We start from the raw sequence: 13,603 nt of genomic DNA on the forward strand, positions 1-13,603 counted from the left end.
TGGAAAAATCACTCCCAAGTCAGGGAGAGGCTGGAGGAGAGAACTGCCCCATGGCAAGGGAGAGGGAAATCAATCAAGGGCAGGGGGAACAGGGGAGAAAGTGATTCTACGGCAGTGTGGGAGTGCATCACTCCAGGGCATAGGAGGTGTAAAACTGCTCCAGAGTGTGAGAGAGAGTAGGATCCTTCCAGGGCTTATTGAGGGGAGTGGGAAGACATTGCTCCAGAGCAGCAGGGGAGAGGTATCCAGAGTAGAAGGAAAAATTTGCTCAGGACAGAGCAGACTGGCTCCAGCACAGGCAAGGTGGGCAGAGGTGGGGGAATTAATATGAAGCAGGAAATTTCTCCTGGGCATATGGAGGGGGGAAAAGTTCACTCTGTGGGTCAGGAGAGAGAGAGATAATCTGCAATGGGGGAGCAAAGACTGCACTGGGGCAAGGAGGGGTAGCGAAGACTGTAGAAGGTGAAATCATTCCTGGACTCAGGAAATAAAGTAGGAGGGAAGGAACAAGAAATTGCTCCAGAAGAGAAATAACTCCAGGGCAGGGGATTTGGCTCCCTCAAGACAAGTGGGTGAGAGGAAGGGATTGCTATGTCCTGCCCTGGCAGCAGTAGCAGCTGTCTGCGTCACACTCACATTTTTGCCGGATGGTCCCGTTGTGGCATAGGCTGCAGTTCAGACATTTGAATAAAATACTGTCTGTTTTCTGAAATTGGTTGGGCAGACAGCCACAGACAGTATCCTTCTTTTCAGTGCACTCAGACAGTGTTATCTGCTGGAATTCTGAGGGGAGACAGAGAGGGAGAGAGATGATTCCACCCTCTTTCCACCACTGGGTCCTCTTCATGGTGACAGCACAGGCCGGAAACAGACATCATCATTCTCTGCTCTCCCCCAACTAAGAGTTGGAACCAAAGAGTCTGACGATCACTTCCTCCAAGCTCTTGTCCTCATCAGAACACCACCACCCCATTGCAATTACCGACACTCTCCCTATCCCTTTCCTCCACTGTTCTTGTCCCCATCCACCCACCTCCACTCTATCCTAATTCCTCACCACCGCAGCCCCATGTCCACTCCTGCAGTCCCTGTCCTGCCACCACCACCCACTTCCCCCATCCCCATCCTCTGACGGGTGAGACTCACCTGAACGGCACCGCTGGCAACTAATGCATTTCCTCAAAATGTTATCTGTAGCTGTGAACGTGCCCTTAGGACATTGTGTGCAGCGGGTCGCAAGACTGTCTGACTGACAGTCTTCTGCCAAGTAAGTCCCTGAAACAGAATCACCTAACAGGGATCTGACAGGCATAGAGAGACATTCTCCTAGGGCAAATGAGAGCCAGGGACACTGCAGGGGAAAGGGGAATCCAGACCTGAGAGTCTGCTCTAGCTATAGGCAAACTAGACAGTTGCCAAGGGTGGCAGCTTTCTGGGGGGTGGCTCCCCCATGGCATTGTGACCTGGCATGCTAAAGGGTGGGGTGATTTTGTAGTGGGAGGGGTACACACTGAAGTTTTGCCTAGGCAGCAGATTGTCTTGAGCAGCATCTGCCTGAGAGTGCAAGTAAATGGTACGTTTCCTTAGTCCCAGCAGGGGATGCACTCACCAGGGTGGGGGGACAAGGGGAGAGGAGATCCCATGACTAAGAGTACATGTCTCCTTTACCCCAGGATGTGGCATTCTCACCAGGGATAGCTGGGGAACAAGAGATATTTGGACTGAGAGTTCAGAAAACAGGAATTCCTCTCTGGCCTTAGCAGTAATGACTCACTGTTACACTCTATTGTACCTGCGTGGCATCTCATGCAGCAGTGGGTCCTGTTGGAATGTAGGTACTCTCCCACCTGACACTTTAGCTCCCTCTTCTTTCTCCCCAGGGATATCCCATGGATTTGTAGGGTATCTGGGTTTGGGGCTACTCCCAAGCATTCCTCAGCCCACACCCAGGCCAGAGTTAGAATGAGCTGCAAAGGAAAAAGACCATTGTGAGAAATTATTTCTTTGGGTAGAATTCACAGCTGAGCCTAGCACCAGCCTGTCATGACAATGAGACCAACTGAACTGACCTACTTTCTGAAGAAAGACTGTAATGGATACAAGGCCTATGGATGAATATGAACCACATGGAATTTTAAGGAAGGACTGAAATCCCTTCACTTGAGTCATGCGAAAGACAACCTAATTCCTGATGAAATCTTTTTTTGTAATACATTTCACTGTTTAAAAACTAATATGCTCCAGGACTACAAAGACAGACATCCTGAGACTTCCAAAACTATCTAGAAAGCTTCAGAGCAATGTAACATCATTACAGCAACTCACTCATCTATAATTATACAAATATCACACACACCCTCCCTTTATTTTAATGTTTTTGTTTTATCGGTGTTTGGTTGGGAAAATTGCTTTAACAAAATAATTTATAAAGCTGTGAGCTGAGAATGTTTTTGACTGCAGTCTTATTACTATTTCCATCAGTTAAGAAAAGTTATATTTTCCTTCCTCATTTAAAAACTTTTTTACTTTGTATGTTACCTCACACTGTTTATTGAGAAGTTAAGCCCTGAGCTGTGAGAAAAGAAAGAACACCCGATGTGAAAACTTTTTAATGCACTACACTCTAAAAGCTAACACTTGATATTTTGGTGGCCTATATAAGCATAATGAGTTAAATAATATTTTTCCCTTGTACCTGGAATGGGCTGACTTCTCAATGAGAAGTGTGCTGTGAGAATGTACTTGTTTTGCTTTGCTTCTGTGAAATTGTTTTGATCTTTGTTTTTATAAATTCTTTGTAATTTTATTTGAGGGCAATGTTTTCCTAACTTGCTCTTGTGAAAGGGATTAGTACAGCTGCAAAGAAACAGACTTTTTTCTGCTGTGAGAACTCTAGCAAAGTGAAAGCTAAACCAATAAAGAGTTGCGGTTGTGGGTTTAGGAAAAGATAAGCATACAAAGGTGCCTATTACAGCTGTATGCCATCCTATTCCCCTCTCAAAAGTTAGAAGTTTTTAAGAGAAAGTTACACATGTGAAAGCCATTCAAAACTACAGAAACGGTAGGAAAATGAAATTCTGGCAAATAGGGAGACCTCCTCTCTCCAAGAATGTCAGAGAACTATGAATTATAAATAACAGATAAGAGACTGTCAGCTCTTTCAGTTGCCACAAAACAGTCAAAGAGAGAAAAAGAATGTATTTAAATGTACGTTTATGTGATATATCGAACCAACTTCTGGGTGCTCCAAGGCCACTGGGCTGACCGAGGCTCAAATCCAAAGATGTTTGCAAGAGGGACTTGAAAACTTTCAACATCAACACTGCAAGCTGGGAAGATGCAACTAGCAACAGGCCATACTGGAATGCTACAGTGCACCAGGGACTCAAAAAGGCTGAAGAGAGGTGGTTGAGAGAGGAAAGTGCAGCAGGCCTCAAAAGCTAGTAGCGCACCAACTTTATCTTCTTGCCCGGTGCCTTATGCCCACATTATCTGTGGCAAGGATAGTCACTGAAGAATTGGACTTTTTAGCCACTCACAATGCTATAGCATGACACATAGTAACTGAACTGCTTTGGCACTTATATCATCAACTTTCAAGATGGACAGTTGCCATTAACCAACTCACATGGAGGCAGGATGGAATCCACAGTTCCAAGAGTAAGCCAGTTAGACACAAAGAACTGATTGCAGCAATTGATTATTTGCTGGAAAGAAAGTGGAAGAGCATTCACGCAGATGGTCTGACAATAATGAAGCTGATGTTCTAGCCAAAGAAGCAGCTTTCAACAAGATACCATGGGAATGTACAAACATGAACCAAGTGTAAATAAAGTACATAGTGTAAATATAGGAAATACTAGAAAAGCCAAGTATACAAAACACCAGGTCATGTAAGCTGATTACTCTGATACCACATCTTCAGGCATAACAGACAAAGGGACAGGGATGAATCAGATTTTGTGAAAGCAGTTACAAGACAATCATTTCTAGGTTTTACAAATATATAAAAGGCTAATAAGTTTTATTACTGATCACGATCTGAGGAATAATCAAGAACTATAAACCAAGGATGAACCAAAGCTAATGACTCAGCCTTTTTAAAAGACTTTTACACATACAAAATACCATGATAACTAGTTCCCAAGAACTATTTCAGGACTTTTGTTAATGCATATCCATGATGATTTCTATAGAAGTAGCCATTTAGGAATCCATGACATCTATCAAGCACTAAAGTAAGCAACATACTGGCAAGACATGCATGAGCTGCTTTGAAAGAGGTTGTTACACGCCATAAATAGCAACTCACCAGGACAAGGTTCAGACATCCTCTGCAATTCACAGAGATTGTTTTCTCATGGTCAGATTTACAACTTGACTTTAGTGGACCCATTCCACAGATCAAGTTGAGATAAGTAAGTATATACTAACTGACACCTATTTGTTTACAAAATGGATAGAATTTATTCCCCACATCAAATGATAGTTCAAACCACCAAACCACAGCATGTGTGCTGGTGAATCATGTTTTTAGTCACTGAGGCTTGCCTTGGGGAACAAGAATCAGAAAGCTTCAGAGGGGTAGCCGTGTTAGTCTGGATCTGTAAAAGCGGCAAAGAGTCCTGTGGCACCTTATAGACTAACAGACGTACTGGAGCATGCGCTTTCGTGGGTGAATACCCACTTCGTCGGTTGCATCCAACGAAGTGGGTATTCACCCACGAAAGCTCGTGCTCCAACACATCTGTTGGTCTATAAGGTACCACAGGACTCTTTGCCACTTTTAAGAATCAGAAAGTGGTTCAAACTGTTTCTGAGACCATGGCAGATATATGTAAAATACTGGGGATTAAACCCAAAGTTACACATTGCATACCGTTTCAGTTATCTAGGCCAGACCCCCCCAACTGTACTGCATTTTGCTGTTCATCAAGGAGCCAGTTCGAGCTCCCTGTTCCACATTTATGCCTCCTCAGGTAGCTGTCTACACCTGTTGCAGTGCCTGTCAGTTGGGATGGAGAGGGAGAGCGCCTATATATGCCCATCCCCTGCATCTGCTGGTGGTGATACAATGCACAGGCCTCGCCCACCACAGCTATTGGCTGGTGCAGGGAGGCATTGAGAGTCACCCGCCCCACCCCCACCCTGGCCACCTTCAGCCTGGCAAAACCCAAAGCCACCACCTCTGTAATTCACACCCTCACAGGCACTCCTGCCTAGCCTGAAAGTACTGTAGATGTCTGCAACTGAGAGGTCAAAGGGATGGAGCAAGTAAGAGGAACAAAGTGAGGAAGATGGGTCACTTGCTGGAGGATTCTCTGCTCCCTGAAGTCTTTAAACCACGATATGAGGACTTCAATAGCTCAGACATAGGTGAGAGGTTTTTCGCAGGAGTGGGTGGGTGAGATTCTGTGGCCTGCGTTGTGCAGGAGGTCAGACTAGATGATCATAATGGTCCCTTCTGACCTTAGTATCTATGAAAACAAGGAAGAAGAAACAGAGGGAGGAAATGGGGAAGAAAATAAATAGTTGCAGAGGGGAATAGAGGGGCTGTTGGTGAGGACACGTTGGCTGAAGTGTTGGAATTAGAAAGACGGGCTAAAGTACTGAAATAATCATAGGCTAATCATTATCAGTTTGCTGAGCTTTTATCACCTTCAGGAAGAAACATTTGAGTGAATATTTCAGGGGAAAACAAAATTTTACAACATAGATGCTTTATTAAAATGTAAAGAATAGGTAAGCATACTTCCTGTATTCTGTGTATTTTAATAGATCATTCATCTGTGTTATACAATAGTTTTTCCCCAGACATATTCATTCCAGTGTTTCTCATCGCAGAGTTGAAAACAAACTATTGATTAACACATTCTAATTAAATTAATTTAAATTAAATACACACAATTAAAATTAAAAGCCATAACAACATTTCAATTATTTTTTTTTTTTTTTAAAAAAACCTAGCATCTGTCATTTATGCACAACAGAACACAGGCAGTCCACATTTTGGTCATTTGTCACACATTTTGATGGCTCATGTCAAACACTGGCCAATCTGAGAAGGAAAACTGATCATAATCATGCTAAAAAAAGAGTTTGCGCAACCATCCAAGAAACTGGGATTTAAGATTTCCTATAGTTCTTTGTCTATTCAATCTTTACCAGTTCACAGAATTTGTACCTTTTGACCTCATTATAAGCAGCATGAGATTCCTATATCACATACTTTATATGAAAAATAGTGAAAATAGAGCTTCTGGTTTACACACTGAGAAATACATTTATATTAAAGCAAATATTTACAGGAAGATTTTTCCTTGCCCAACAAAACCTGGAAAGGTTAACAGAAATATACAAAACCTATGACAGAAAATATCAGATTGATGGTAAGATATTTCATTTCTAAAACAGAAAAGCCCAGAAAAGTTTTGATGCAGTTGAGAAGGTCCCTATGAAATCATAGGGAAAATGTTATGTATGTGGTATATCAGATCAAAATCTCTAAAGGACACCAACTTTGTATCTTAAAATGGGTACATATAAATCACTTAAAAGGGTTTATTCCCTATGATACTGATACAGACAAAGAAAATTATAAAAGCCAATAAGCAAGGCAAGTTGAAGAAAGATGCTTGCAGTGTTGTTGTAGTCGTGTTGGTCCCAGGATATGAGAGACACACAAGGTGGGTGAGGTAATTTTAGACCAGCTTCTGTTGGTGAGAGACAAGCTTTTCAGCTACACACAACAGCTATGAAGTCTGAAGGACCTGAAGAGCAGCTCTGTGTAGCTTAAAAGCTTGTCTCTTTCACCAACAGAAGTTGTCCAATAAAACACTGGTTCTCAACCAGGGATACACATACCCTAGCGCGTATTTCAACTCACCTAGATATGTGCCTTGTTGTACAACAAGCCACATAAAAAGCACTAGCGAAGTCAGTACAAACCAAAATTTCATACCATTACTTTATACTGCTCTATACACTATCTAGGTACATCGACTTCAGCTACGCTATCCTCGTTGCTACGCTATTCTTACATTGACTCCCCCTCCCCCCACAGCGTAGACCAGGGCAAAGAGAGCAATAAAAGGAGGTAAATGCTATCACCAAAAAATTTCTGATCCCAAAGACTTGCCCTAAAACCCTTCACTGGATCAATGATGCCAGTATAGCATGAGGGTTTCTTAAAATGACAGGAAAGATATACAAAACAGGAAAATGTCAAGCTCATGAACTTTTGTGGAAACTTAGTGGTAACAAGCTGGATACTAGAGTATACCTCAATATCACCTGATATTGTCTAAGGATAGCTATTGCTGATTATCAATCAGATTACTCTAAACTGGGAAGTTGCCTTCCTTCCAGTCACACTTGTGGAGTGGAAGTAGTCTATATCTTAATGGGAAGTTTTTCAGGGTACATGAACTCAACATTCTAGGACACAAGTTAGCATGGGGTAACTTTAACTCTGCATTCAATTTTTGCCAGTAAATTAACAATGTATCTAACACAGCTGTAAATTCTAGTGCAGACAGGATACAAATACTTATTGCAAGTGATGCTAACATGTTTACAAACAAATGTTTGTGTTCTAGAACAAACATTTGTGTAGCATCTAGACTAGAATTTACGGTCACGTTACAGTGCTAAATAACATGTTAAAACAACTAAAAATTCAAGTGTAAACAAACCCTTGAGTGTACGAATATGCCAGATTTTATGGCATAAATACAGTACATGATGCTACTGCGGGCTTTTGGGAGGAAGGGAAATTCAAGCTCATCTGTGGCCCCAGCTGCTTTTGCCCCTACACTTTTAGATTAAATTTATTCCACTGGCTGCAGGTTACTTTCTCTGTGCTAAATGTTTGTAAAGCAAGAACACAAATATTTAATTGGTGAACGCAAGCTTCAGTGTCGCCAACTCTCATGACTATTTCACAAATCTCTTGATGTTTGGTGTATTTCCACCTCCATGAGTCACGCCACTACATGAGAATCTCAACTCTCTTTTTTAAAAGAGGGAAGTTAGTGGCCCTCAGAATTGCAGAGAAAAAGCTTGAAAACGTGACTCAAGTGCTCCCTAAAGACTCAAAACCCAGAAATCAAATAAAGAAATCCAACTTGTATTTTTTAAAAAATATTATGATTTTGAGGGGCAGGAGTCATGATGCTTTAATAAGAACATATCCCTGGGTCCAATTTCTCACAGAGTGCTCACCCCACTGCCCAAACATGGTGTTAGTGGGTGCTGTACTACACAGAAAATCATGGGTGAGTCAAAAGGGAGCATTCTCTCCTTTGATTCAGTACTAACTCTCATATATAGGTTCTAGGGGGTAAATGCCACTTAATCCTTCCCTGAGTAAGGCAGTAGTTCTCCAGTGCTGCTTAGGAGAGGAGAGATTCCTTTCTTTCTGACTAATCCCAGCAACTGAGGAGTTAAAGTCTCTAGGCTGGCTGGCAAGTCTGGAAAGCAACTGCAATTCCTGTAAGTCCAACCTCTTGCTGAGTCAGGGACAGATTAGGGAGGCAGCTCATTAAAAATGAATAGTTTCTGCTGTGCGAGGGAGTCAGAAATAGGGAAGAGAGGCAGCTGCCTGGGGCCCTGGGGAAAGAACACCAGAGTGACAAAGTAACTCCTAGAGTCACTGAATAATAAACAGGCCTACTCCAGGAACACCCCCCTGGAATATAAAGCCCTGTGGAAACCCCAAAACACAGTTTCACAGGCCCCCATGGAGAACCCAATTCAGATTCCCTGGAGATTTCTCAACATGAACTATCCCTCTAAGGGTCAGGGTGAACAAAGCCAGACAGGGAGCACTAGAAAGGCAGGGAAAACTGGAGGTGCTGAAGGGCATTGACTATACAAGGTGGAAGATCAGAGAGCGCCATTTCAGATTGGGTGGGAGGGGCAACTTTACTTTTTTTTTTTTTTGGTAGATAACTTAGAAATTAGCTGATAGGACCATTGTATCTAATTTCTTTATAAATAAAGAAAAATATATATAAACACCAATTAAAGACATACTTTAAGCTTATATGTAAGTTTAGAACAATCAGGGGATAGTACAGCTAGATATTCCCAATCCCAAGCCTTGAGGTATCAGTTTTGGAACCTTAACACAGATATCAGAAACACAAGTTTGATACTTTGTACACTATCTTTAGTAGAGATAAATAAAAATAAATAAAATCTGTTTAAAATCTGCTTACTCTGTGTTACTGCTATTATCTACTCTATTTTAGTCAACTGTTTTTCACTCAACTAAAAAGTTATTTACTTAATTTGTAACATATGTGATTAAGGTTTTTTCTCTTTTATTAAGAATACAAATTTATTTTTCTAATTATTTTGGCATTTATATTAACCAATCACAATCATGTACGTGACTTACTAACATTTGACTTCATCATTACTATCAGACTAGGAACCGCATTTATTTTCATATAAATTTTAAATTATTTTACAGATATAATTAAAAATACAATTTGAAAATAAGTGACCTTCATCTGCACAGTGTTTAAAGTTATGTGTTTAGTTTTCTAAAAATAAATAAATGGCACAACTAAGGTGAGTAAAAGCTAAATTTACATTCTAGAAGGATATTATTATTTGATTGTACCACTTTAAATAATAAATGACAAAGCACAATATGGTAATAAAAGTAATAATGATAATTAGTCCAGCCAGGACAGGTTAGGCATTTTAGAACTCACTACTCAAAGAATTAAATTTAAGCATAAGAGAGAAATAAAATTATGAAATGCATAGACCAGTCAAAAAAACTAAAACAACAGAATAAAATTGCAGAGAATATATGTGCATTGCGCATTTCGACAGGAAGTACCAAGTAGTAACAACAATTATAATAATAATACAAGTGTGTGAGTGTGTGCACGGATTGGGGGAGACTGTGCGTTAGTGTGTGAGGAGGGAGACTGTTTGTGTGAAAGAGTGGGTGTGTTAGGGGGAGTGTGCAAGAGACTGTGCATGTGTGTGTTGGGGAGGATTGTAGGGGGGACACTGCGTGCATGTACCTGAGCTGTCTCTAAGCCATGCACTCAGGAGATTGAATGCTTATTCAGTACAGCAGTAGCTGCAGCTCCCACTGCGGAGCCAGAGGCACCAACAGAGGCAGGTTTCCTTTCCCCCCATCCCAGCTCAGCAGAGACCCACTCAGACACGGCCACCTCTAGCATTGGTTGGGGTCCCCCAGCACCATGCCAGCCATGGATCAGTTTCCCAAAGAAAGGGAGACTGCCAGCCAGGGCCACAGTGGCAGGAGATGTGTGGCTGGAGAGCAGCGGCTGCTGACCGGGCACCCAGCTCTGGGAGGGGTGGTTACGGGGAGCTAAGGAAAATTTTAGGGTGGCTATAGCCGCCCGCAAGCCCCTCCCCCACATAGCTCCACCCCTACTGGTAAAATTATCATTTGGTACGAAACTTGGGGGAGCATGTGCCCCCCTCCCTAAATGGCACCCCTGGGAATGGGAGGGCCTGGAGGAGAATTGGACACAGGAGATGGGGCAATAGGAATTACTGAAGAGAATTAGATACATAGGAACGGGAAACACAAGACAACATCCATTATCCAAATTTGTGGAACTGGGGGGTATTGGATATGTAGATGGTGGGAGGACTGGAGGGACTGTTAGAGCACTGCATTTGCAGGAGGAAGCAGAGATGTTGTAGGATTGTGGAAGTGGCTGGGGAACCTCAGGAGAATCATCTCCTTGATAGTTGGGTTAAGTGTTATTTCCTGTGGTGCGAAAGTGGGAGAAAGCAGCCTCAGGTCACTCACCAATCCAAGTGGGACATGACTAACCCTCTGGCTTGCTTATGTAAGGAAACCCCGCGAGCAAGCTCACGGTCTGCTATAACTCATCAGGTGTATGCAGTGTTATTGTAGCCGTGTTGGTCCAAGGATATTAGAGATAAGATGGGTGAGGTAATAGCTTTTAAAGGACCAACTTCTGTTGGTGAAAGAGACAAGCTTTCAAGACAAAGCTCTTCTTCAGGTTTGGGAAAGGTAGAAGAACTCTGTGTGGCTGGAAAGTTTCTCTCTCTCACCCACAGAGAAAAAGACATTACCTCTACAACCTTGTCTCTCTAGAACACAGGTGGGCAAACTATGGCCCATGGGCAACATCTGGCCCGCAGGACCGTCCTGCCCGGCCCTTGAGCTCCTGGCCAGGGAGGCTAGCCCCCGGCCCCTCCCCCGCTGTCCCCCTTACCCCACAGCCACGCCGCCGCACGGACAGCACGGCTGGCTCCGTCCGGGCAACGGGCCTGCAAGCTCCAGCCACTCTAAGTGGCATGGTAAGGGGTGGTGGTGGCACAGGTTGGGTAGGGGGTCCGGGGGGGCAGTCACGGGACGATTGGATGGGGCGGAGGTTCTGGAGCGGGGCGGTCAGGAGTTGGGGAATGGGGTGGGGGTTGGATAGGCATGGGAGACCCAGGGAGCCAGTCAGCGGGCGGGGGTGTGGATAGGGGTCAGGAGGGGAGTCAGGGGACAAGGGGGGGGGATTGGATAGGGGGTGGGGTCCCAGGGGGCCTGTCGGGGGCAGGGATGTGGATAGGGGTTGGGGGGACAGACAGCAGGGTGGGTTGGATGGGGGTGGGATCCCGGGGAGGTGGTTGGGGTGGGAGGTACCAGGAGGGGGTGGTCAGGGGACAAGGACCGGGGGGGGGGGGGGGGGGTTGGATGGGTCGGAGGTTCTGAGGGGGGCAGTCAGGGGGTGGGAAGTGGGTGAGGGCGGATAGGGGGCAGGGGACAGGCTGTTTGGGGGTCACAGCCTTCCCTACCTGGCCCTCCATACAGTTTTGCACCCTGATGTGGCCCTCGGGCCAAAAAGTTTGCTCTGCTCTAGAACTTATCAAGGACAGGAGCACAGTCTTTCTAGGGCAGAAGTCCCCAAACTGTGAGGTGCACCCCCTACAGGGCTACTGAGGAACACTGGGGGGGGGTGTAGCTGGGGCCCAGGCCAGCTCCTTTGGTGGGGGCACCACCCAGCTCCACTCCTGACCCTGCCTCCAGCTGCCAGCCCCATGCCCCACTCCCAGCCCTGTGCCCAGGGTTCCGGCTGTGGGCCCACAACAGGGGCCCTGGCTACCAACCTCAGGCCTCTGCCAAGGTTACACTGCCAGCCCCTCCCCCAGCTGTGGCCCCAAACTTGCCCCCCTTACTCCTGTCCGTGCCCCCCGCCTCCAGGAGCCCAGGCCCAGCCCCAGCTTGGGGGGAGGAGGGGGAGTGCAAAGTAAAACATGTAGGGACCACTGTTCTACGGGGTCACACCAGTGGAGGAGAGAGCAGCTCAGGAGGGGAGGCAGGTTATCACTACCAGCCCACTTCTACAGAGGAGGAAAAGGAGACTGACAGAATGGGAGGGACTCACAAAAGGCACATCAGAAAATAAAACTCAGGTGGCCTAACTCCCACTCTCCTCCCAATTTTAACCCACCAGACCCCACTGCACTCCCAGACCTGGGGATACAACCCAGGAGACTTGACTCCCAGTCTTCCTGCAGTCACCAACCCGACCCACACCACTCCCAGCCCTGCGCTCTCATTAACCCAGATCTCCAGCCTGGTGACTGACTGTTGGAGTTAGGCGCTCATCCCAAGTGTTACTCACCGTAGCCACCAAGGCAGGGGAAGGCTCCGGATGGGCCATGGTTCTGTGGTCTCCTACGTCCCCATGATAGGACCCCCGCCTCCAGAGAAGCCCCCCAAGGTCAATCCCAATCGAGCACCAAGAGACCGAACACAAACTGAAACTAATAAGTTCTGCAACTTCCTGCCAGCAAAGGGTGAGAAAGCAACAGGAAAAGGAGGGGGGGGCAGAGGAGGGAGGCAACATGGAACTGTAAAGTTAACCCTCCCCTACCCACAGCACAGAGACCAAGAGATTCAGCCCTTACCCCATTCACTCTCCTCTCCCCTCCCCATGGGACAAAAACTCAGTCGTTCTCATGAACGCCAACCCTTCCCTCAAGGTAGCAGAAATCCATCTTCCCTACTAATCTTCCTCCTCCTTCTGGGACAAGACAAGACGCACCCCTTCCACCTCATGGGTCAGAGAGAAACCCAGATATCAATCCCCAACCTCCTAATAAACCCTCCACAAGACTGTGAGAAAGCTTGAGAGCTTGTCTCTCTCACCAACAGAAGTTGGTCCAATAAAAGATATTACCTCTCTAGACATGACACTCAGCTAACCCCTCTGTTCATTAAGAGCAGCCTTCAGGAAGACATTTGCAGTGTAAAACTCTATTAAACCTACTATGAAAAATGCTACGTATATATATGCCAGTAATTGGTGCTCTTTATATTATCTATATATATATTTAGATACACGTTATTATAATGGAGAGATTATTTAGATTATTTTGCACTTTCCATAAAAGATTCTTGCAACTTTTTTTGAACAGCTCTAACACCTCCATTATTTGCAGCAGGACTTTGGAATCTGGCAAGGGGGCATGGGTTTGAATAGCACTGGTCAAATCAGTGACCCAGCACTTTGGTGGGGGGGTTTAGGGTCCTATATTGTTCTCCATAATCTCAATTTAAAAACAAGAAGTCTTCTAGTTC

General features: G+C 44.9%; 1 protein-coding gene across 3 annotated transcripts in view; it reads right to left on the reverse strand.

Annotated features, from left to right (window-relative positions):
- TNFRSF1A (TNF receptor superfamily member 1A) overlaps window positions 1–12,884 on the reverse strand; it is a 22,544-nt gene extending 9,660 nt beyond the window's left edge. For 2 of the 3 annotated variants that reach the window (XM_084610580.1, XM_084610579.1), the window contains exons 1-4: window positions 12,645–12,884; window positions 1,793–1,967; window positions 1,147–1,275; window positions 637–783 (exon numbers count right to left, since the gene is read on the reverse strand). In XM_084610580.1, the coding sequence (XP_084466706.1) occupies window positions 637–783; window positions 1,147–1,275; window positions 1,793–1,967; window positions 12,645–12,869 (676 nt within the window). In that variant the 5' untranslated portion in view covers window positions 12,870–12,884. The remainder of the gene's footprint in view (window positions 1–636; window positions 784–1,146; window positions 1,276–1,792; window positions 1,968–12,644) is intronic. The other variant, XM_084610581.1, reaches the window with a different exon arrangement.
- Between the last annotated feature and the right edge of the window lie 719 nt (window positions 12,885–13,603).

Source organism: Lepidochelys olivacea (genome assembly GCF_965140295.1).
Source record: "Lepidochelys olivacea isolate rLepOli2 genome assembly, chromosome: 1".
Taxonomy (NCBI): domain Eukaryota; kingdom Metazoa; phylum Chordata; order Testudines; family Cheloniidae; genus Lepidochelys; species Lepidochelys olivacea.